We start from the raw sequence: 27,037 nt of genomic DNA, 5'->3' as shown, positions 1-27,037 counted from the left end.
TTATGTGCCTCTCCTAGAATCCTGTCCATTTCCTTCTTGAAACCATCTGTGGGGTTGTTCCTCATAATTTCGTAGGTCTTGGTGTCTGACAAGATTCGTCTGCATTCTGTGTAGTAGTCTTCTTTATCCAGGACTACTATGCCGCCCCCCTTGTCGGCGGGTTTGATCACTAAGTTTCTGTTCTTTTCCAGTGCTTTGATGGTTAGCATCTGGCTCTTAGATAGATTTTGTTTGTGTTTCATTAGTTGATTCTGACTGATTTTCTTCAAGTCGTTGCATACCATCGTCTCAAAGATTTCGATGGCGTTGCCCTTGCTGGATGTAGGGTAGAAGGATGAATTGGGTTTGAATAGGCTAGGATACACACCACTTCCGGTTTAACCATGACCGGTAAGGTGCAACATCCGGCTCAATCTTACCGGATGTTAAAGTATCTTACTTTTTCCGGCTACTTCCGGCTCAGAAACGTACCGGTATTTTGTCATATATTTCATGCCAAGTTGTAAAACTGGCTCTACATGTGGGATAACTGCTTTCTGCCCCTCCGGATCTGATTGGTACAGAGTAAATACCACTTCCGCCTCACCCATAACATCCGATATAGCTTAACCGGATGTTTACATCTCAGCGGCCATTTCCGGTTAAAAAAAACACCGGCAAACCATAACATTTGACCCCACAGCTAACTACTAAGGCACATAACACGAATAAACACATTAGGAACAACATAGACAATGTTTAATAAACATAAACATAGACAAACTCTAAATAAAAGCCTTATCTAAATGATACAGAGACAAATGTGAACTTTTTTTTTTTTTTTTTTTTTTTTTTTTTTTTTTTATTCAGATGAGCACTTCCGGCTCAACACTTCCGGTACCACATTTTTGGCGCGAAATTTTGGCGCGAAATTTTGGCGCAAAAATTTGGCGCAATTTCAATGCAATTTGATTGGTTAGAGAAAGGTATAAAGTCCTCAGCTCACCCACACCATACTATAGTCTTGATAAAGGCCTCTCTTGAGGGCCGAAACGCGTTGACAGAGCTATGGTGAGCTATTTATTCCTTGATTGTTGAATTATAATACAGTATTACACTATTGTTATTATCTTTTATTTTCAGGGTTTGAAGATTCCCTAGGATTATTTTTATTTATATTTTTGTATTTTTGCTTATTTTTATTTTCTATTTTTTATTTTTATACAGCAAATAATTTTTCTACATGGAAACATAACCCCTCCACATAAGCCCCCTTTTTGGGATCACTCTCACTAGTTTGTGCACATACTAATCATTTATTTTTTGTTTTTTATCTTTTGGATATTTTACATCTTTTTTGGACTTATTTTTATCACTATTTTGGATTGACTTCACGGATTATTCTTTGTCACCATATTTTGATAGACCTTTTTTTCTACCTTCATTTTGATGTTTTTTAAATGTCTCTTTGAAATGTTTTTTGCAAAGCTTTTTTAATAGAACTTTTGAATCTGCTGGATTTGCACTATTCATTTATACCACGTTTTTGGACAACACTTAAATTTGGACAGTTTATTTTTTGGATACACATGTGAAAATCTATTTATATCTCTTAACTTTGAGAAGGGATTTTTGGACACTACTTAACCTTTTTTTATATATCTCTTAACTTTGAGAAGGGATTATTGGACATTATTTACTTTTCATTGTTTTTTATTATTTTTTATTGTTTATTATTTTCAGATTTATGCCAACACAACTATATATGAGACGAATTTTATGAGACATTATACATACAGCTAAAAAGCAAAACACGCGTGTTTTTATAGATATTTATGTGTTTATGTGTTTTTACACATTATTTCTTGCCGTTCTGTTAAAATATATTTTAAATGACACCCTTGTTTTATATGTTTAATATGTATTAAATGCTTTTATGTATCAACTGTGCCACTCTTAGATCTTATATCTAGATATCAAAACCTACACATCTATACAGCACAACTACCATAATTGTAGCTGAGCTATAGCGCTATACAATTTCTCAGACAGAATACCATATTTTCACACCTATACCGCACCAGACCTCGCCAAGATTTGGCGCTCCTTTCTAAACCACGTTTTGACACATATTTTCTAAAAGTGGGCACCTGGGGACCCACTATAGACAGGAGCTATAGGTCCACACTTTCAGCGCTGTAAGAAAACATTGAATCTATCATCTGATGTTGTTTGTTAACCAATCAATTGATGGATTGTGTTTTTGTAACCATGGGAAACCAAGTATAATAGGGTGTATAGAACTGGGTATGATATCGTAAGATAAATATTCTTTATGACCATCAGGTGTTATGGTTAAAAGTGGTATGGTATGATGTGTAATAGGACCTTTTAGAATCTGTGAACCATCTATGACTCTCACAAAAACTGGAACAGATTTCTGCATAATTGGAATTTTATTTAACCTTACAACAGAATCTTCTATAAAGACACCATCAGCCCCAGGATCAATTATAGCTTCGTTCTGTACTTGTTGTTGGTCCCACTGTAATGACAAGGTAATGGATAGATGAGAGGATGTTTTGGTGTATTCAGAAGGACAGTTATTTGTCAACTTACCCTTCTTTTGGCGTAATAGAATAGGACAAGAGGTCACCTCATGGTCTTTGTTGGCACAATATAAACATAGATTCGCCAAGCGTCTTCTTTGTTTCTCTTCTTGAGTGAGGGGAGTTCTGATAGTGCCTATTTCCATGGGTACAGGTGCTGCATGATATTTTTCTTTTTCTGGAAAGGTTTGATATGGTTTTTTGGGGGTAACTTCTTGTTGAAGTTTTTCATATCTCCTTTCACGGTATCTCCTATCCATTGTGATACATACTTTGATTAAAGCTTCTAGAGTCTCAGGGAAATCAACTCTTGATAGCTCATCTTTTAGATATTCAGATAAGCCCAACCGAAACTGTTTTTTTAGGCTTACTGAATTCCATTGTGAGTCAGTGGCCCATAACTGAAAGTCTGCTATGTAGTCTTCCACTGCTCGTTTGCCCTGTCGTAGGGATCTTAAACGTTGCTCTGCTGTCTGTTGTTTATTCACATCCTCATATAAAACAGCCATTGTATGAAAGAAATCTTCCAATGAATTTAATATTGGATCTTCAGATTCCAAAAACCTGTCTGCCCATGCTCTGGGTTCGCCAGACAAATAAGAGATGGCTGTGAAAACTTTAATTTTTTCTGTGCGATAGGTTCTAGGTTTAAGAGAAAATAGCAAAATACAGGCGTTTTTGAATTCTCTAAATTTGGTACGATCACCAGAAAATGGAATGGGAGGATTTACCTGAGGTTCAGGCATTTCATTAGTCTTTTGAGTGATAAATTCATTTATTACCCTTTTTAATGTGCTATTTTCATTTTTTAGCTCAGTTAATCCTTGAGCTAATATTTCAACTTTCTGATTTAATGTAGTAATTTGATTGGATATTTCAATAGGATCCATAATCAATTCTATAATTGTGAAAAAAAAAAATTTTCACTATATATTTTTTGGCTTGATTATTCTGTAACAATCTGTTATTCACTTTAAACAAAGTTAAGAATATAAATGTTACTTCTTCACTGAGTGTATGCTGCCATAAACTCCCAATATCATAACTTAGATGTCAGGATTTAGAATGGTAGCAATTAATCTAAATGGATTTAAATGGTGGAAATAACACAAGTTGTACGTCTTAACAAACATATGTTATCTTTAATAACAACAGATAATGAAATAGTAATTCTTGGTAAAATATTTATAACTGATTATCAAGATGTGGATATGCACTTGTAGCAAGATATAGTTCATATATAAAGTTAGCGTTTTTTAGAAGTTTGAAACAAGCAGGATAAATATGATTCAATCAAAGTAGAAGTGATATTCGAAAGAATAATATTACGCTTCGATTTCATAACGATATGCTGAGTCTAAGTTCAATGAGTATACAGTCATACCTTAAAGTTGAAATATTATCTTACTGTGCCTTATGGAGTAGAGGAGGATCGAGTAGAACTTTGTGTTTGCAAACACGGAAGCATCGGTCTTTGGGCGCGCAGTCTACAGCTGATCTGAGCAGAGCGGGAGCTGCGTAGTACATCCAGCTGATCTGTGAAGAGCAGGTGACGTCACCAAGTTCCGACAAGTACACGGAGATAGTTGCAGCGCTGTTGCTAATCCAAGGTTTATCAGGTTACAGGTTGAAATAATAAATGTAACATATAAGTTCCCAAACACTGTTCAGATGTCACACTATAGAGGAGGTATAAGGTTTGTAGAATTAGTACTGAAAAGGTAATGAAAAGTTTAGGCTTTAAATGGATAATAGAAAATACAGGGAGCAGCAGTACTTCCCTCAGTGATCCAATAATCAAGCAATGAACACTGGAAGTGATGATCTTAAATAGGGTGTAGGAATGGGGAGGAGATTTGACTTAAAGGCAAAGTTTAGAAGTCAAATCCTGACAAACACAAACCTTGCAGTGGAAACATATTGTAAAAAATTAATGTAGAATGAAACGTAACATAACCACATAACAACTATTGTGGAAATAATAGTGATGTCATAATAACGATGAATTGCCCCTCTGTCATGTATCAGAATTGCACATATGTATAAGAAAACTGTTATTAATGTTGATCGTTAAATGTATATGAATAAAGCACTGATATGAGTACACAAAAACATCCCATCATAAGATCCAGTAGAAAGGGTAAGGCAATAGCCGCGATAAAATGGGAGTGTGAAAATATCATGATCTCTGCTTTGGCCATCAAGCAACATATATTGTCAACCATTACGGACAGATGTTCTGATACTTGCCCGGTATTAAATAATAAACATATGGAGTATTTGTAATTTCTGTTGATCGCTTAAATGCACGTCAAGACAAGCTGTCATAAAAACATAAACACCACACAAGAAATCTATTGGACCACGATAACAGACACACCCCCGCGTCTTATAGGCCACAGCTGACGATGACGCTACTATGTCATCGTAACACTGTAAGATGCTAGAGAGCAGCCGATAGGTTGATATTCATTGGCAAGAATGTAATCGGCCATGCGATTGGCTGATGATCCTTTAAAAGTAGCGTGTGGCGGTCGGGCCGGACGCCTCTGAAAAAGCAGTTGCGAAACGCGCGTCAGGCGTTCGCACTGCTCCTCTCACCCAGTCCGTTGGCTTTAGTATTAATTGTTGGCCTCTTTTAGGCACCTTATCTTTAACCTTAAAAACTTTAATTTAAATCACTGGTAATCCACCATAGCGAGTACTAGCCTGTAAACAATATTGATTTAGGTTCAAGTTAGCCTTACTTGTATCGGAGCACATTGCTCAAACTTTAGGCTATCGCTAGGGTACAGATTATCTTAGTACCAATTGATTCTGGGTAATATTTCATGGTCTAGTATAACTACAGCGCTTTCTTACTAGAGCGATATTCATAGCTTGAATTTAAATGGTTTTGGCTATTTAGCCTCATAATATAATTGCACACAATTCAGGCTATCGCTGTCTACAAGCCTGTATAGTGCCACTTGACTCTGTATAACCTTAGAATCATACGCTATCTGTACAAACATTTATTTGAATTTAATTAGAAACAGAAGTGCAAACAGTGTCACAAAAAAACACGGGGAATGAAAATAATCACACTTCCATTAGCGATATTTTTTTTTTCTCTGAATTTTTATGGGAAAGTTAATCTGATATATACGTATTCTTTATAAGTCATTCTCTACACAAATAGAATTCAGTGAACTGTGTTACAACTTCAAGGTCACAGATACCTACCAATAAAATTGTACTGGAAATAATAACGCTTTTTACAAATAAAAACCGTAAATAATCATGTTGTGATAATAACACACTCCCACATATATCCAAGTAGTGGTTGAATAGACTGACATCGTTATTACACTCCTAACATATGGGAATGGAGTAGTATTTGAATGATCAATCATCACTTGTTATCATCTAACAATATAACTAATGGTTATGGTACTAAACATCTTGTGTGAATAATATTTAGTTAAGGATATTAGTATTGATTCTGTTGAACTAGCCCAACAGGACAGTGCGATACAGACTGATCACTGTATCACACCTGAGAGGAGCCTTTGCGTACCGAGTATCACTCGGACACAATTTTAATATATTTTTAAACACTCAATGGTGGAAATCTCCACAATTTTTTATTCAAATTGATATAAAAGTTAAGTTTTAATTAATACACGACACACCACACTGCAATATAGTATTGGTTTTGACCCTTATAAGTGTGCCCAATATGCTTCACTTTCTCTGTCCTTCTTTTGTTAATAAGTTACAATTACACCTAACACTACACTATAATTAAATAAATTACCTAAATTAACTACAATTAATTACAATTAAATTAAATAAACTAAAGTACGAAAAAAACAAACACTAAATTACAGAAAATAATAAAATAATTACAAGAATTTTAAACTAATTACACCTAATCTAATCCCCCTAATAAAATAAAAAGCCCCCCAAAATAATAAAAAGCCATACCCTATACTAAATTACAAATAGCCCTTAAAAGGGCCTTTTGCGGGGCATTGCCCCAAAGTAATCAGCTCTTTTACCTGTAAACAAAAATACAATACCCCCCCAACAGTAAAACCCACCACCCACACACCCAACCCTACTCTAAAAAAAACCCCAATCCCCCCTTAATAAAACCTAATACTAACCCCTTGAAGATCACCCTACCTTGAGACGTCTTCACCCAACTGGGCAGAAGTGGTCCTCCAGACGGCATCAGCCAATCGGAATTAAGGTAGAAAAAAATCCTATTGGCTGATGCAATCAGCCAATAGGATTGAAGTTCAATCCTATTGGCTGATTGGATCAGCCAATAGGATTATTTCTACCTTAATTCTGATTGGCTGTTAGAATTCTAACAGCCAATCGGAATTGAAGGGACGCCATCTTGGATGACGTCACTTAAAGGTACCGTCATTTAGTGTTAGTCGTCGGATGGAACAGGATGCTCCGCGTCGGATGGCTTGAAGATGGACCCGCTTCGCTTCGGATGGATGAAGATAGAAGATGCCATCTGGATGAAGACTTCTGCCCATCTGGAGGTCCTCTTCTGCCCAGATCGGATGAAGACTTCTGGCCTTCTGGAGGACCACTTCTGCCCTGTTGGGTGAAGACGTCTCAAGGTAGGGTGATCTTCAACGGGTTAGTGTTAGGTTTTATTAAGGGGGGATTGGGTGGGTTTTAGAGTAGGGTTGGGTGTGTGGGTTTTAATGTTGGGGGTATTGTATTTTTTTTTTACAGGTAAAAGAGCTGATTACTTTGGGGCAATGCCCCGCAAAAGGCCCTTTTAATGGTTATTTGTAATTTATAGGGTATGGATTTTTTATTATTTTGGGGGGCATTTTTATTTTATTAGGGGGATTAGATTAGGTGTAATTAGTTTAAAAATCTTGTAATTATTTTATTATTTCTGTAATTTAGTGTTTGTTTTTTTTGTACTTTAGTTAATTTAATTTAATTGTAATTAATTGTAGTTAGTTTAGGTAATTAATTTAATTATAGTGTAGTGTTAGGTGTAATTGTAACTTAGGTTAGGGTTTAGTTTACAGGTAAATTTGTACTTATTTTAACTAGGTAGTTATCAAATAGTTAATAACTATTTAATAACTATTCTACCTAGTTAAAATAAATACAAATTTGCCTGTAAAATAAAAATAAATCCTAAAATGGCTACAATGTAACTATTAGTTATATTGTAGCTATCTTAGGGTTTATTTTATAGGTAAGTATTTAGTTTTAAATAGGAATAATTTAGTTAATAATAGTAATTTTATTTAGATGTATTTAAATTATATTTAAGTTAGGGGGGTGTTAGGGTGAGGGTTAGACTTAGATTTAGGGGTTAATAACTTTATTATAGTGGCGGCGACATTGCTGACGACAGATTAGGCGTTAATAAGTGTAGTTAGGTGTCAGCGATATTGGGTGCAGCAGATTAGGGGTTCATAGGGATAATGTAGGTGGTGGCGGTGTCCGGAGAGGCAGATTAGGGGTTAATAATAAAATGCAGGTGTCAGCGATATCGGGGTCGTCAGATTAGGGGTTAATAAGTGTAAGATTAGGGGTGTTTAGACTCGGGGTTCATGTTAGGGTGTTAGGTGTAGACATAAAAAGTTTTTTCCCATAGGAATCAATGGGGCTGCGTTAGAAGCTGAATGCTGATTTTTTGCAGGTGTTAGGTTTTTTTCAGCCGATTCTCCCCCATTGATTCCTATGGGGAAATCGTGCACGAGCACGTTTTACCAGCTCACCGCTACCGTAAGCAACGCTGGTATTGAGGTGAGATGGGGAGCTAAATTTTGCTCTCCGCTCACTTTTTTGCGGCTAACGCCGGGTTTAAAAAAACCTGTAATACCAGCGTTGTCTTAAGTGAGCGGTGAGAAAAAAATGCTTGTTAACACCGCACACCATTACCGACAAAAACTCGTAATCTAGCCGTATGTTTCTACATAATTTTGGAAGGCAGGTATTTGGAAGGCAGGCACATTAATTATTGCGCGCTGGCAAAGTCAAATTTTCCCGTTTGCGGGCTTGACCTAATTTAGCGCTCCACTTGAAATCTGGTCCTAAATAAATGCTAAACAGACTGATTTATTCAAAACAAAGATTAACCTGATAATCCTATGGAGGTGTATTTTTTAAAATATATTAGTTGTTTAGATAGTGAAGAAATAGGTTTAGCGTTTTTGTGCCCATAATGCACTGGGTGCCGCTGTGTTGTAACCTAGGTTTCCTTCTCTGCTGAGGTCAATTATCTATAAATGAGCCACTAGGGTATGCAACCAATGACTGTTTTTAATATAGCACTGTAAAGTGTAAACCTCTAAAAGGAATTGGAAAACCCACACATTTTAGAATTAAATTTCAGGAAAAGGGAACAAAATAAATACTGCAAAGTTCTTTGTCAATACATATCGTTTAAATATTTTATATTACAATCTCAAAGCATTTAATGTCCTTTTAAATGAGCAAGTTAATTATTTTTCAAATAATTAGGGATATTTTGCCCATATATGCCATTGTATAAATGTATATATTAATTCAGTTCTCTATTTGGAGTTAGGACTTCACCCGGGGGCGATGAAAAAAAGTCAAGAAAAACAAGAATAGGGTGGGAGGGGAGAAAAAAAAATTACAAAAAAAAGAAAAGGAGATTTATAGTGTAGTATGTCCAAAAAGGGCTTTGAGATTGTAATATAAAATATTTAAATGATATGTATTGACAAAGAACTTTGCAGTATTTATTTTGTTCCATTTTCCTGAAATTTAATTCTAAAAAGTGTGGGTTTTCTAATTCCTTTTAGAGGTTTACACTTTACAGTGCTATATTAAAAACAGTCATTGGTTGCATACCCTAGTGGCTCATTTATAGATAATTGACCTCTTGGAGTAAAGTAAGGAATCCTAGGATTTTGTCCTTTCTCCAGGATGGTCTGGAGAAGGGTTTGTCGGCAAGTACTCTAAATGGTCAGATTTCAGCATTGTCTATTTTGTTACATAAGCGCTTGGCAGATGTGCCAGACGTGCAATCGTTTTGTCAGGCCTTGGTTAGAATTTGGCCTGTGTTTAAACCTGTTACTCCTCCATGGAGTCTTAATCTTGTTCTTAAAGTTTTACAACAGGCTCCGTTTGAGCCTATGCATTCTTTCGATATTAAGATGTTATCTTGGAAAGTTTTGTTTCTTGTTGCTATTTCCTCTGCTCGGAGAGTTTCTGAACTCTCTGCTTTACAGTGTGATTCCCCTTTTGTTTGGTTTCCTGCCCAAGGTTGTTTTGGTCAAGTTCCTGCCCAAGGTTGTTTCGGTCAAGAATATTAATCATGAAATTGTTGTACCTTCTTTGTGTCCTAATCCTTTTTCTCACAAAAATGCTTGTTGCATAATCTGGATGTTGTGCGAACGCTAAAATTTTATTTGCAGGCAACTAAGAACTTTTGTCACTCTTCTGCATTGTTTGTTTGCTTTTCTGAGAAACGCAAGGGTCAGAAAGCTATGGCTACTTTACTTTCCCTTTGGCTGAAGAGCGTTATTCGCTTGGCATATGAGACTGCTGGACACCAACCTCCTGAGAAAATCACAGCTCAGTCCACAAGGGCTGTTTCTTCTTCCTGGTCCTTTAAAAATGAAGCTTCTGTGGAACAGATTTGCAAGGCTGCAACTTGGTCATCTTTGCACACTTTTTCCAAATTCTATAAAATTCGATACTTTTGCCTCGGCTGAGGTTTCTTTTGGGAGAAAGGTTCTTCAAGCTGTGGTGCCTTCTGTTTAGGTTCCTGTCTTGTCTCTCCCTTATCATTTGTATCATATGGCTTGGGTATTGGTTCCCAACAGTAATTGATGATGCTCCGTGGACTCACTGTGTCATTAGAAAGAAAACTAAATTTATGCTTACCTGATAAATGTATTTATTTCTTGAAACGGTGAGTCCACGGCCCGCCCTGTATTCTGTATATAACTCTCAGGCACCTCTGCACCTTGTGTTACTTCCTTTCTCTCCTTTCCCCTTGGTCGAATGACTAGGGGATTGTGGGTAGGGGAGTGATATTTTACAGCTTTGCTGTGGTGCTCTTTGCCTCCTCCTGTGGCCAGGAGTGATATTCCCAACAGTAATTGATGATGATCCGTGGACTCACCGTGTCAAGAAATAAATACATTTATCAGGTAAGCATAAATTTCGTTATTTATTGACTTTTGGGGGTTTCTTCTGTTTTCAAGACAAGTACAAACATAATGCAATAACTCACCAACTTATATCCTCACATCTTCAACCAATAACGGCGTCCACTGCGGCATCCCAGAAGTTGTCGGCGTCACGTGATCCTCGTGCCACATGGCTTCGTCATGGCAACTGGGCGCTCAGTTGGGAACGTTGTGTGCAATTAAAAACAATGAAAAAGGTGCTGTTTCTCAAAGAAATACACATATACATGATTACTAAGCATATTAGAACAGTGAAAAAACTACTATGCAAAATATGACAGGGTATTTAATGTCTGCTAGTCTGCAGATGACCGCTACTAATAAAGAACAGTTTTTGGCAAAAATTGGATTGTATAACTATTATAAGCATGGAAAAAACATTGTATACATAGTCACCATTATACTGACACATCTAGGAGGAGCCTGGTAAGAATATACACGTAAATATATGTAGCCTCCCCACTGTCTAGCATATACCCCTAGTACGTATCCTCCTTAGCTGTAGCCACAAATTAAGGCTTCTATAGAGCCTGCAGTATGAGTCGTTTAACCCTGGTGGATAAGTGTTATATTTATTTTACCCTCAATTTTAACAAAAGGATCAGGGGAATGAAAGGACCAAGATGTATTTGTTACTATACCAATAGATTAAAAAATGATAAAAATTAATACAAATACAGAACTTAATTCTAAACACAAGCAAATGCAGTGAAACCTAGCTGCTGTAAATACAACCACAATCTAGATACAACTCTACATGCAACAGTGCCAATCAAGATGCACATTGAGTCACCTGGGGGCCATGATCCCCAAGTTAAAAATCCATCTAGACTCTCTCTGAAGTAGCATCTTGGCCTCGCGAAGGAGGAGGAATGTGATCAATGATGATGTATTTTAAATCGGACTTCCATTACCGGGAGTGTACATTATCTTTGAAGTGCACCCAGGGCATTACAGTCGAGGCGCCTTTAGCATACCAGAAGTGCTTCCACTTTCTTTATATATATATATATATTGTGACAGAGCTTATAGGATTATGTACAGTGGAGTATGTTTCCCCACAAATTTTGCAGTGTTGTTGTTGGTATTAAAAATGTGCTATTAATTGTGTTTTATGGGCTGATATTCCACTCCTCAGTTTGGATGAAGCAGAGAATTGCTGATGATGGATTGCTGTCTACAGTTCTAGGCCTGTAAGTTCTGATATTGTTTGTAATTTACAGTTGTTGGGAAGAGCCAAACACCTTTGGTCAGGACTTCTTTATTGTGTTTAGCAAGTGCTGTTGAGCAAGGATTTATTTTGTTTTGTTTATGTTAAAAATGGTATTTCTGCATATTGTCTGTGACTAAACAGGCAAATGCTATTACACCTAATTCAGTGTGTGTGGAGTACTGTTCTACTGTAAAAGACTGTGTGTTAAAAATCCCAAAAAGAAGGGTATTTTTATCACAGTGTATGTATAAATACTTCTAGGTCAGTTATGGCAAACCTTTTTGAGGCTGAGTGCTCAAACTGCAACATGAAAGCAACTTATTTATCTCAAGGTACCAACAGAGAAAGAGAGGGAAAGGGGGGGAGAGATGGAAATAGACAGATATGAAGGGGGGAGATAAAGAGGTAGGAGGGAAAGGGGGAGTGATAGGAAAAGGGGAGGAGTTAGAGGAAAAGGGGGATGAGAAAGGGGAAAAGAAGGGAGAGAGAGAGCGGGGAAATGGGGAGTTAGAAAAGGGAGAGAGAAAGAGAGGGCAAGAGAGAGAGGGGGAAAGAGATAGAGATAGAGAGAGAGAGAGAGAGAGAGAGAGAGAGAGAGAGGGATGAAAAATGGGGGAGAGTAAAAGGGGAGAGAGAGAGGGAAAGAGGGTGAGAGAGAGGGAAATAGGGAAATGGGAGAGAGTGAAAGGGGGAAAAGAAAGAGGAAAAGGGGAGAGAGATAAGCAAGAGAGAGAGAAAGAGAGAGATAAAGAGGGGGAGAGAGAGGGGCAGACAGAGAGAGGTGAGAGAGAGAGAGAAAATGAGAGAGAGAGAGGGAAAAAATGAGAGAGAAAGAGAGAGAGAGAGAGAGAGAGCGAGAGAGAGAGAGAAAAGGGGACAGAGAGAGGGAAAGAGAGAAAGGGTGGGGAGAGAGAGAGAGATAGAGAGAAGAAAAAAAATAGGGAAGAGAGAGATCCACATCCACAATGGTGAACCAAAGCTTACAAAGATGGTCATTAATGAAGCAAAAGACTCCACCTGCAGCCTGTTTAATCCTACAGTAAGATATCAAAGTGCTTTACTCACAAACAGTAGAAGAAAAATACATTTGAAAATCACTAACTATTTAGCAACAATACAGAATCTAAAATCAACATGGTAAAAATTATCTATATGTGAAAGAAGCTATTGTTATATCAGTATATCACACAAATCCTGACCTGGGCCCTCTGACTTATACCTGGCTCCAGTACTTAGCATTCTTCCATATCCACATAATCAGTGTGCCTCAACGTCACTCAGCTCTCTGAAGTGTAGGCAGGAGGTTTTCTGAGCGTATACTGAGGTAGGCTCAGGAACGTGCATGCAGTTTTGTATGAGCAACTAATACAGGCTGGAAAAATCTTCATGAAAGATATAACACTTATACACCAGGCAGGAGGTTTTCTGAGCGCATACTGAGGTAGGCTCAGGAACGTGCATGCAGTTTTGTATGAGCAACTAATACAGGCTGGAAAAATCTTCATGAAATACCTTGTTCTCCCTACCAAAAATAGGTAAACAAGGGCATTGGGATATTGTTTTTGCTTTAGTGTGTTCATGTTTTTATAAAGAAAGTCCAGGTCTATTTATTGTGCACTGTATATTTTGCACTTATTACAAGTTGAAATTAAATGCAACTGCACAAGCGCAAACAGAGGCCTAGATTTGGAGTTCGGCGGTAAAAGGGCTGTTAACGCTCCGCGGGCTTTTTTCTGGCCGCACCATAAAATTAACTCTGGTATCGAGAGTTCAAACAAATGCTGCGTTAGGCTCCAAAAAAGGAGCGTAGAGCATTTTTACCGCAAATGCAACTCTCGATACCAGAGTTGCTTACGGACGCGGCCGGCCTCAAAAACGTGCTCGTGCACGATTCCCCCATAGGAAACAATGGGGCTGTTTGAGCTGAAAAAAACCTAACACCTGCAAAAAAGCAGCGTTCAGCTCCTAACGCAGCCCCATTGTTTCCTATGGGGGAACACTTCCTACGTCTGCACCTAACACTCTAACATGTACCCCGAGTCTAAACACCCCTAACCTTACACTTATTATCCCCTAATCTGCCGCCCCCGCTATCGCTGACCCCTGCATATTTTTTTTAACCCCTAATCTGCCGCTCCGTAAACCGCCGCAACCTACGTTATCCCTATGTACCCCTAATCTGCTGCCCTAACATCGCCGACCCCTATATTATATTTATTAACCCCTAATCTGCCGCTCCCAACATCGCCGCCACCTACCTACACTTATTAACTCCTAATCTGCCGAGCGGACCTGAGCGCTACTATAATAAAGTTATGAACCCCTAACCCGCCTCACTAACCCTATCATAAATAGTATTAACCCCTAATCTGCCCTCCCTAACATCGCCGACACCTAACTTCAATTATTAACCCCTAATCTGCCGACCGGAGCTCACCGCTATTCTAATAAATGTATTAACCCCTAAAGCTAAGTCTAACCCTAACACTAACACCCCCCTAAGTTAAATATAATTTTTATCTAACAAAATAAATTAACTCTTATTAAATAAATGATTCCTATTTAAAGCTAAATACTTACCTGTAAAATAAATCCTAATATAGCTACAATATAAATTATAATTATATTATAGCTATTTTAGGATTAATATTTATTTTACAGGCAACTTTGTAATTATTTTAACCAGGTACAATAGCTATTAAATAGTTAAGAACTATTTAATAGTTACCTAGTTAAAATAATAACAAAGTTACCTGTAAAATAAATCCTAACCTAAGATATAATTAAACCTAACACTACCCTATCAATAAAATAATTAAATAAACTACCTACAATTACCTACAATTAAACCTAACACTACACTATCAATAAATTAATTAAACACAATTCCTACAAATAAATACAATTAAATAAACTAGCTAAAGTACAAAAAATAAAAAAGAACTAAGTTACAGAAAATAAAAAAATATTTACAAACATAAGAAAAATATTACAACAATTTTAAACTAATTATACCTACTCTAAGCCCCCTAATAAAATAACAAAGCCCCCCAAAATAAAAAATTCCCTACCCTATTCTAAATTAAAAAAGTTACAAGCTCTTTTACCTTACCAGCCCTGAACAGGGCCCTTTGCGGGGCATGCCCCAAGAATTTCAGCTCTTTTGCCTGTAAAAGAATAAATACAATACCCCCCCCCCCCAACATTACAACCCACCACCCACATACCCCTAATCTAACCCAAACCCCCCTTAAATAAACCTAACACTAAGCCCCTGAAGATCTTCCTACCTTGTCTTCACCATACCAGGTTCACCGATCCGTCCTGAAGAGCTCCTCCGATGTCCTGATCCAAGCCCAAGCGGGGGCTGAAGAGGTCCATGATCCGGTCAAAGTCTTCATCCAAGCGGGGCAGAAGAGAATCTTCCATCCGATTGAAGTCATCATCCAGGCGGCATCTTCTATGGTCTTCCATCCGGAGCGAAGCGGCAGGATCCTGAAGACCTCCAGCGCGGAACATCCATCCGGACCGACGACTGAACGACGAATGACTGTTCCTTTAAGGGACGTCATCCAAGATGGCGTCCCTCGAATTCCGATTGGCTGATAGGATTCTATCAGCCAATCGGAATTAAGGTAGGAATTTTCTGATTGGCTGATGGAATCAGCCAATCAGAATCAAGTTCAATCCGATTGGCTGATCCAATCAGCCAATCAGATTGAGCTCGCATTCTATTGGCTGTTCCGATCAGCCAATAGAATGCGAGCTCAATCTGATTGGCTGATTGGATCGGCCAATCGGATTGAACTAGATTCTGATTGGCTGATTCCATCAGCCAATCAGAAAATTCCTACCTTAATTCCGATTGGCTGATAGAATCCTATCAGCCAATCGGAATTCGAGGGACGCCATCTTGGATGACGTCCCTTAAAGGAACAGTCATTCGTCGTTCAGTCGTCGGTCCGGATGGATGTTCCGCGCTGGAGGTCTTCAGGATCCTGCCGCTTCGCTCCGGATGGAAGAAGATCGAAGATGCCGCTTGGAGAAGATGTTTGCCGGTCCGGATGTCCTCTTCTTGCCGGATAGGAGGAAGACTTTGGAGCCTCTTCTGGACCTCTTCAGCACCGGATTATGGATCGCCAACCCCCGCTTGGGTTGGATGAAGATCTTGGAGCCAGGACGGATCGGTGATACCTGGATGGTGAAGACAAGGTAGGAAGATCTTCAGGGGATTAGTGTTAGGTTTATTTAAGGGGGGTGTGGGTTAGATTAGGGGTATGTGGGTGGTGGGTTGTAATGTTGGGGGGGGGGGGGTATTGTATGTTTTTTTTTACAGGCAAAAGAGCTGAACTTCTTGGGGCATGCCCCGCAAAGGGCCCTGTTCAGGGCTGGTAAGGTAAAAGAGCTTGTAACTTTTTTAATTTAGAATAGGGTAGGGAATTTTTTATTTTGGGGGGCTTTGTTATTTTATTAGGGGGCTTAGAGTAGGTGTAATTAGTTTAAAATTGTTGTAATATTTTTCTTATGTTTGTAAATATTTTTTTATTTTCTGTAACTTAGTTCTTTTTTATTTTTTGTACTTTAGCTAGTTTATTTAATTGTATTTATTTGTAGGAATTGTGTTTAATTAATTTATTGATAGTGTAGTGTTAGGTTAATTGTAGGTAATTGTAGGTAGTTTATTTAATTATTTTATTGATAGGGTAGTGTTAGGTTTAATTATATCTTAGGTTAGGATTTATTTTACAGGTAAATTTGTTATTATTTTAACTAGGTAACTATTAAATAGTTCTTAACTATTTAATAGCTATTGTACCTGGTTAAAATAATTACAAAGTTGCCTGTAAAATAAATATTAATCCTAAAATAGCTATAATATAATTATAATTTATATTGTAGCTATATTAGGATTTATTTTACAGGTAAGTATTTAGCTTTAAATAGGAATCATTTATTTAATAAGAGTTAATTTATTTCGTTAGATGTAAATTATATTTAACTTAAGGGGGGTGTTAGTGTTAGGGTTAGACTTAGCTTTAGGGGTTAATCCATTTATTAGAATAGCGGTGAGCTCCGATCGGAAGATTAGGGGTTAATAATTGAAGGTAGGTGTCGGCGATGTTAGGGAGGGCAGATTAGGGGTTAATACTATTTATGATAGGGTTAGTGAGGCGGATTAGGGGTTAATAACTTTATTATAGTAGCGGTGCAGTCCGCTCGGCAGATTAGGGGTTAATAAGTGTAGGCAGGTGGAGGCGACGTTGTGGGGGGCAGATTAGGGGTTAATAAATATAATATAGGGGTCGGCGGTGTTAGGGGTAGCAGATTAGGGGTACATAGGGATAACGTAGGTGGCGGCGCTTTGCGGTCGGAAGATTAGGGGTTAATTATTTTAAGTAGCTGGCGGCGACGTTGTGGGGGGCAGGTTAGGGGTTAATAAATGTAATACAGGGGTCGGCGGGGTTAGGGGCAGCAGATTAGGGGTACATAAGTATAACGTAGGTGGCGGTCGGCAGATTAGGGGTTAAAAATTTTAATCGAGTGGCGGCGATGTGGGGGGAGCTCGGTTTAGGGGTACATAGGTAGTTTATGGGTGTTAGTGTACTTTAGGGTACAGTAGTTAAGAGCTTTATGAACCGGCGTTAGCCAGAAAGCTCTTAACTCCTGCTATTTTCAGGCGGCTGGAATTTTGTCGTTAGAGCTCTAACGCTCACTTCAGAAACGACTCTAAATACCAGCGTTAGAAAGATCCCATTGAAAAGATAGGCTACGCAAATGGCGTAGGGGGATCTGCGGTATGGAAAAGTCGCGGCTGAAAAGTGAGCGTTAGACCCTTTAATCACTGACTCCAAATACCAGCGGGCGGCCAAAACCAGCGTTAGGAGCCTCTAACGCTGGTTTTGACGGCTACCGCCGAACTCCAAATCTAGGCCAGAATTTGCACTCATCTGGTTAACGCGACTAAAGATCTTGCGTAAAGGGTCAGGGCTAAATAAGAACACAACATCAAAATAAAGTGTTACACTCATATATACACTAATAATCAAATATTTTGTTCTAAAAGTTATAAGGTATAAAATGTATATGGTATATGACAAGGTATTTGACTGAAAAGGGCTATAATGGATATGGTACATATGTATATAAGTGTATACATGTATATTTTTGTTTATATGGGTATATATGTATATACATACATATATACACATATAAATACATATATAATTATACATATGTATATATACTTTGGAGTCCTTTCCACTCGAATACCTGAAAACAAAAACAAAAAATTTTTATTCAATTTTAATATTTAATAATGGTGTTTTACTGTGTGTATCTACTGCAAATATTTTACATTCCAATGTTCTTTACATAAGGAAAAATGTTCTATGTAGTTTAAGTATATATTCCCATATATATATGTATATACCTATGCCTATATATATATATATATATATATATCAATATTCATATACAAAAAGTCATATATATATATATATATATATATATATATATATATATATATATTTAAAAATAAATAGAAAATTTTCTTCTATGTGAAGAACATTGAAATGTGAAATATTCATAACTACCTTTGGGTTAGAGCTGTAGGTTTAACTTCTGTCTAATTAGCGTGCAGGCGATAAGTGTTAGGTTTGCGCGCTCCATTGAAGTCTATTTGAAATATGTGTGCTAACCCGAACTTTTAAAGTTTACTCCTGGGAGGGTTACAAGCGAGGAAAAGCTCTAATTAGTGCACCACTTGTAATCTGGCCCCTTATAGGCTATACCAAAACCCAGGTATTGTTTTGCCAATATGCAAGTTAGCTGAAAAACTACCTGTCAACTTGTAGGCCTTTAATGTAGTATACATGCATATTCTATAGCATTTGTGCTTATAGAAAAAGGAGTATATACTTTGTTCAGAGCTAAAAAGAATCTGCACCCAGTTCTCTAAAGCTCTCTAGTCTGCCGAGATTATCTAAGAAATCTTGTCAGCACAGCAAAGTCCATCAAATAATTTTAGAAAGGCACATTTTAGGTTGAGAACTGTTCATCTTCTTATGCAGAGTTCTGAATGTGAAGGAGGGACAGCTACATTAAATAGAATGCATAAAAAAGACCCCTCACATTCTGAGTGGTTTCTTTCGATGCCAGCGAGCTTTTGATCATCAGGCCCTCAGTGTGCCACAGTTCCTAACTTTTCTCTTACATATATTTCTATAAACTCACCCTTCCCTTTATTTGTTTGAATTACTTTATTTGTTTGAATTGTTTGAATTACTTTATTTGTTTGAATTGTTTGAATTACTTTATTTGTTTGAATTGTTTGAATTACTGTTTGAATTTGAGGAAGCATACGTTTTGTTAAATTTTAGCTCATTTATGGCTTACTATCCTGCAGCCTCTTAATGAGGACTTGACTTACCCAAGGTTTTAATAACTTCTGCCCAAATACTTGAAAATCTGGTAGTTCCATGCCCATTTAATAGACCATATGAGCAACTAGACATCTTAGCTGACTTTGATACAGCTGAACACCCTTAATCTGCAAATAAATAATATGTAATTGTGTGATTAGTGGTAATTTGTTATTTATTACCCCTCTTCTCTGCACAGGCTAATTAGCACATTTAAATTACAATAATATTTCTAAGCTGACGGCAGCTAAATCTGTCTTTCACGCCCAGACATCACTTCCACTTTCCTCACTATTGACTTTTCTTTTGAGGTGGATTTCAATTACGTAAAGTTTAACATTTTAAAGACAGATCTTCAAAGTTTCCAATAATAGCACAAACCCATTGTTTAAATCTCCCATACTATTGATATCTTAAAAATCTTACCATCCCATCAAGAACCCTGTCTTTAAGTTATGGTTCACTGCCTCCTCCCCTTGACCATTTATTACCAATCAGCACTAAATGATGCTAAAACTCTTTGGGCAACACCTGTAGAAGATTTTTCTTGATAAGACAAAGACACCAATTTACTTTCATTTTACAGTCTCCTACCAACAGTGCAGTTGCCTCTGTCTCTGTGAGACTCAACTACCATTTTATCCACTCACCTCATGCATTGTCCTGCATTGTTTTTCACAAAATTCCCAGATCTGAAAGAATAATCTTCAAAATTCTTTACTTAACCTTACTGACACAGTTCCTCTTTATATACTATATCAGCTTTAGTTTCTAAATGCATTCTCAACCTCATCTAACCCCCATCTTAGCTCACTTTATAATTTTCTGCTCAACGTCTTTAGCAATATGCTTTCTTGACTTTTCCTTTTAATGCCATTTCCTTTAACAGGGAAAAATTGTTCAGACATGGATAAAACACGTTGCTATGTAATATATTGCAGCCCATATTGACCAACAAGAGGTTTAATACTGTTACCTATGCTAGAACCTCTCCTTGGCCCATAATAATGTTGATCTCATCATCCATGCAGTCAGACCATTATCAGCTATTGTATTCCTCTCACGTTTTGGGCTAGATTACAAGTGGCGTGGTATTTTTTTTTTTCCACTAGTATTTTCATTTTTGCGCTTGTCGGGTTGCGTTCGTAATATGAGTTCCCAAAAAAAATATTTTGCGCTAGCTTTAAACCCGAATAGCGCAAAAAATCTAACTTAAATTTTCATGTATGTGTGCATGTATTCCCCCATAGAGATCAATAGAGAAAAAAGTGGGGGAAAAAACATAACACCAGAGATTGCGCAAACACCATGGCTTTTTCGCATTCCCCATAGAAGTCAATGGAAAAAAAATTTGTTGAAAAAAACAAACACCCATCGCGCAAACAACACAGCATATTTGCATTAGCAAATGTGAAATATTTACAGTTAATACATAGTTAAAATATTTATTAAATAAGTATGTTTTATCATATTTTTATCTGCTTAAAGGGACAGTCTAGTCAAAATAAAACTTTCATGATTCAGATAGGGCATGCAATTTTAAACAACTTTCCAATTTACTTCTATTATCTAATTTGCTCAATTCTTTAAATATCCTTTGGTGAAGAAATAGCAATGTACATGTGTGAGCCAATCACACAAGGCCTTTATGTGCAGCAACCAATCAGCAGCTACTGAGCATATCTAGATATGCTTTTCAGCAAGTGATAGCAAATTAGATAATAGAAGTAAATTAGAAAGTCGTTTAAAATGACATGCTCTATCTAAATCATGAAAGAAAAAAAAATGGGTTTCATGTCCCTTTAATGGCAAAGGGCTATATTGCACAAAACTGTTTGCCCCTCACTTGTAATTTAGCCTTTTGTGTTTTTGTTTTGAGGCAAATAAAAAAACAAACAAATCTACTCTGTGCATTCCTTTTCAAACAGGCATTAGGAATGTAAAATACAATGACTGTATTTTTATATAATAAAATAGCTGGCTTGTGCCTAATCATTCCCATTTTATTCACTAGAAGAGAACTTTGAATTCATCATTGTCTCTAGTACCGGGCAGACATGGCATTTTGAGACCAGCAGCTTTGAAGAACGGGATTCCTGGGTTCATGCCATTGAAAGCCAGATCCTTGCTAGTTTGCAGTGTTGTGAAAGCAGCAAAAACAAGGTATGTGTATAGGTTTTGTATAAAAAAGATGCCAAAATGGAGTTTAACAGTTTTGCAATTCACTTGTTTGATCTTTTCAACACTTTCTTGCTGTAATGATCTTGCAGTTAAGCAGCCAATATAATGTCCAAGTCAAGCAAAAGGAGGGAGAAAAGAGGGCATTGTATATGTGATTTGTCAGTAATTGCACGTCTTTAGCTAAAAGTAAATATAACTACAGTAACACTATCTATTCCCTGATATCTTGTCTGTCTATCATCTAATAATATAATTTAAGTTTGATTATAACAATTGTCAGTATTATTTAATCCTCATGTAAATAACTACATTCCTAAGATATAAGTTAAAGGGATACTAAACACAGATTTTTTATTTCATGATTCAGATAGAGCATGCAATTTTAAGCAACTTTCTAATTTACTCCTATTATCAATTCTTCTTCCTTCTCTTGCTACCTTTATTTGAAAAAGCAGTAATTTAAGCTTAGGAGTCGTACCATTTTTGGTTCAGAACCTGGGTTGCGCTTGCTGATTGGTGGCTAAATGTAGCAAACCAATCAGCAAGCTATACCCAGGTGCTGAACCAAAAATGGGCCGACTCCTAACCATACAGTCTTTCATTTTCAAATAAAGATAATAGGATTAAATTAGAAAGTTGCTTAAAATTGCATGCTCTATCTAAATCATGAAAAAAAAAATTGGGTTTAGTATCCCTTTAAGCTACTGTCATTTAGGCTATAAATGTTGTCACACATTTATTTTTACAGTGCACCACTATAATTGTAGGCTAAATGTAGCTATGGTAAAATCTATTAGGTAGTGGACAAGAAAAATATCAATCAAACTTGATAAGTTATTATGCGACATGTAACTCAAAATGTAACACTTAATCCTGTAGCATTTACTGTAGAAAAAAGAAGAGTATTTAAAAAAAAATCCATTCCATTTTTTTCTGATTTATCCAAATCTTAACAGCTCAGTAGATGTACTGGTGATTACCGTAACAAACGGCAAAAGGGAGCTGCTGTTCAAACACCACTAATGTTTAATAGTGTTGCTAACTCCTACTCAGTGACTGGATCGCTAAGGTCTCTAGGCAGGGAACCTGTCCATCCGCATTTAGGGCAAGCAAGCAGCATCCCCGCTTCCATTTAAAGGGACAGTCTATTTGAATTTTTTTAGCATTTAAAAAGATAGATAATCCCTTTATTACCCATTTTCCTATTTTGCATAATCAACACAGTTCTATTAATATACTTTTTACCTCTGTGATTACCTTAAATCTAAGCCTCTGCAGACTTCCCTCCTTATCTCTGTTCTTTTGACAGACTTGCATTTTAGCCAATCACTCATAAATAATTCCACGGGAGTGAGCACAATGTTATCCATATGGCACATATGAACTAGCGCTGTCTAACTGTGAAAAACTGTCAAAATCCACTGAAATAAGAAGCAACCTTCAACGGCTTAGAAATTAGCATATGAGCCTACCTAGGTTTAGTTTTTAACTAAGAATACCAAGAGAAAAAAGCAAATTTGATGATAAAATTTAATTGAAAGTTGTTTAGAATTGCATGCCCTATCGGAATTATGAAAGTTTAATTTTGACTTGACTGTCCCTTTAACATTGCACAAGCAAATTTAAATGCAGCCCTGCCTCTCACAGCTTGTCAGTCATCTCAACTCAGTCTGGAATGGTTTATCTCTGCAACCTCTTAGTGTGTCATAAGTTACAGGCTTACATGAGCAAGCGTGCACTGCAAGGGACCCCAAGCTGCATCCAAATTAAAATTGATAGAATTACAAAGATAAATTAATGTAGTCATTTTTTCTTTTCTTTTGCAACATAATTATTCTATTTAAAGGGTGTCCATATACATCTCATAATAATAACCAATATAAGCCTAAAAATATAATACATTTAAAACTTTTGTATAAAAGGGACAGGAAACCCCCAAAAATGATTGAATGATTTGGATAGAACATATAATTTCAAACAACTTTCCAATTTACTTTTATTATCAAATGTGCTTCATTATCTTGTTATCCTTTGCTGAAGGAACAGCGTTGTACTACTGGCAGCTAGCTGAACACATCTAGTTAGCCAATCACAAGACATAAATGTGTACAGGCACCAATCAGCAGCTAGCTCTCACTAGTGTAGGATATGTGCGTATTCTTTTTCAAAAATGGATAACGAGAGAATGAAGCACATTTGAAAATAGAAGTGAATTTAAAAGTGTCTTAAAGTTACATGCTCTATCTGAATCATACAAGTTTAAAGGGACAGTCTACACCTTAGTCATCTTTAAGTTTTACCTTAGATTAAGCTGCAAATAGCCTCCTGCACCCTTTCTATATCACGCAGCAGGAACGGTAAAAAAATTATTTTACAATTAATATTGTTTCTGGCCACTTTGAAATGGCTGCCAAGCTCCGTCCACTGATGAAATCACGATCTGGACTGAATCTAGGCACTCTACTGAATAGTAAATTTGAATCCAACTAGTGAGCCTTTTGTGATTGGACACCATATGCAGCCCAGATTGTGATGTCATCAGTGGGTGGAGATTGGCAGCTGGATTAAATACAGTAGAATTGCATAAGCAACAAGTGCATAATAAAAGATAATGCAATAGTAATTGCTCTGATTTTTAAATGAGCATTAGCTTTTTTTTTCGCTAAAAAAAATTAAATATTCCCTTCCCCTTCTTTCATGTGACAGCCATCAGCCAATCAAACACTCCTATACTATATGTATAGACTGTGAACCCTGGCTCTTGCTCAGGCTCAGTAGGAGCTTGTACTTAAATGTGTGTAATGTGCACAATTTGATAATGGAAGTCATTTGGGAAGTTTCTTACTATATTCTCTATTTAAATCATGAAGTTTAATTTGGACTTTAGTTTTTTTAACATCTATAGGTACAAGTTACTAAACTTTTGATAGTGTTTTAAACTAACATTAAAAGATATTTTCTTTTCCTACAAATCCCAGTTCACTAAGACATAGTTGAGACTGTTGTAAAAAAATTATCTACACCAAATTAATTTAAAACATAATAATAAAGTTAATGGAGGCCTCACTTTGTTTAGAGGACAAGTGTGAATTTGTAAATAGCAAATAAACATCCATAGGCCAAAATATAAACTGAAAACCAATTACTATAATGTCTTCTTAACAGCATAAAAATGTGTCCATAGTGTAATGGGGCTCAATAGCGGCTCTACTCAACAGAGGGCCCTGGCGCCAAATGTTTGCTCCCTAAATGTAAATCAGTAATAAGCAATACACACTGATAATGAGATTGCTGCACTTTATACTGAGTATTTATAGACTGGCAGTGATCATACTGTGCTGTGTAATGATATGAGTTTCTATACACTATACCCTGATATGTGCACTGCTCTGTATAAATATGATGAGTAAGTACACTCAGATGAATATGCTGTGCTGTATAATGATAGGAGTTTCTATACACTATACCCTGATGAGTACACTGCTCTGTATAAATATGATGAGTATGTACACTCAGATGAATATGCTGTGCTGTATAATGATAGGAGTTTCTATACACTATACCCTGATATGTGCACTGCTCTGTATAAATATGATGAGTAAGTACACTCAGATGAATATGCTGTGCTGTATAATGATGGAAGTTTCTATACACTATACCCTGATGAGTACACTGCTCTGTATAAATATGATGAGTATGTACACTCAGATGAATATGCTGTGCTGTATAATGATAGGAGTTTCTATACACTATACCCTGATAGGTGCACTGCTCTGTATAAATATGATGAGTATGTACACTCAGATGAATATACTGTGCTGTATAATGATGGGAGTTTCTATACACTTTACCCGGATATGTGCACTGCCCTGTATAAATATGATGAGTATGTACACTCAGATGAATATGCTGTGCTGTATAATGATAGGAGTTTCTATACTCTTTACCCGGATATGTGCACTGCCCTGTATAAATATGATGAGTATGTACACTCAGATGAATATACTGTGCTGTATAATGATGGGAGTTTCTATATACACTATACCCTGATAGGTGCACTGCTCTGTATAAATATGATGAGTATGTACACTCAGATGTATATGCTGTGCTGTATAATGATGGGAGTTTCTATTATATACACTATACCCTGATATGTTCACTGCTCTGTATAAATATGATGAGTATGTACACTCTGATGAATATGCTGTGCTGTATAATGATGGGAGTTTCTATACACTATACCCTGATATGTGCACTGCTCTGTATAAATATGATGAGTATGTATACTCAGATGAATATGCTGTGCTGTATAATGATGGGAGTTTCTATATACACTATACCCTGATAGGTGCACTGCTCTGTATAAATATGATGAGTATGTACACTCAGATGAATATGCTGTGCTGTATAATGATGGGAGTTTCTCTACACTATACCCTGATATGTGCACTGCTCTGTATAAATATGATGAGTATGTACACTCAGATGAATATGCTGTGCTGTATAATGATGGGAGTTTCTATACACTATACCCTGATATGTGCACTGCTCTGTATAAATATGATGAGTATGTACACTCAGATGAATATGCTGTGCTGTATAATGATGGGAGTTTCTATACACTATACCCTGATAGGTGCACTGCTCTGTATAAATATGATGAGTATGTATACTCTGATGAATATGCTGTGCTGTATAATGATGGGAGTTTCTATACACTATACCCTGATAAGTACACTGCTCTGTATAAATATGATGAGTGTGTACACTCAGATGAATATGCTGTGCTGTATAATGATGGGAGTTTCTATACACTATACCCTGATAAGTACACTGCTCTGTATAAATATGATGAGTATGTACACTCAGATGAATATGCTGTGCTGTATAATGATGGGAGTTTCTATACACTATACCCTGATAAGTACACTGCTCTGTATAAATATGATGAGTGTGTACACTCAGATGAATATGCTGTGCTGTGTAATGATGGGAGTTTCTATACACTATACCCTGATAAGTACACTGCTCTGTATAAATATGATGAGTGTGTACACTCAGATGAATATGCTGTGCTGTGTAATGATGGGAGTTTCTATACACTATACCCTGATATGTGCACTGCTCTGTATAAATATGATGAGTGTGTACACTCAGATGAATATGCTGTGCTGTATAATGATGGGAGTTTCTTTACACGTTTTCACCTCTTAGCCATAGCCAATAGCAGTGCGGTAAATCCGGCTCCCATGGGCGCCAAGCCGTATTTACCAAATGGCTATTGGCTAAGAGGTGAAAATATCACCTCTTAGACAAAAAATTTTTTAGCCATGGGCTGCTGTAGGAGCTAAAAACGGCAATCGATTGAATCAAATAAAGGAGCTTTCTACATGACGTATCTTATACTTCATGAATGAAAGTGCCCTTTATTTG

The 27,037-nt window shown here is 36.8% G+C and overlaps 1 protein-coding gene across 2 annotated transcripts in view; it reads left to right on the top strand.

Moving 5' to 3' along the window:
- The window catches only part of AGAP2 (ArfGAP with GTPase domain, ankyrin repeat and PH domain 2), a 636,919-nt gene that overhangs the window by 561,712 nt on the left and 48,170 nt on the right, over positions 1–27,037 (top strand). For both annotated transcript variants that reach the window (XM_053708205.1, XM_053708204.1), the window contains one exon: positions 21,438–21,586. In XM_053708205.1, the coding sequence (XP_053564180.1) occupies positions 21,438–21,586 (149 nt within the window). The remainder of the gene's footprint in view (positions 1–21,437; positions 21,587–27,037) is intronic.

The sequence above is a fragment of the Bombina bombina genome, chromosome 3, assembly GCF_027579735.1.
Source record: "Bombina bombina isolate aBomBom1 chromosome 3, aBomBom1.pri, whole genome shotgun sequence".
NCBI lineage: Eukaryota > Metazoa > Chordata > Amphibia > Anura > Bombinatoridae > Bombina > Bombina bombina.
The sequence above is the reverse complement of the archived record's forward strand: the minus strand, read 5'-3'. Positions and strand labels throughout refer to the sequence as shown.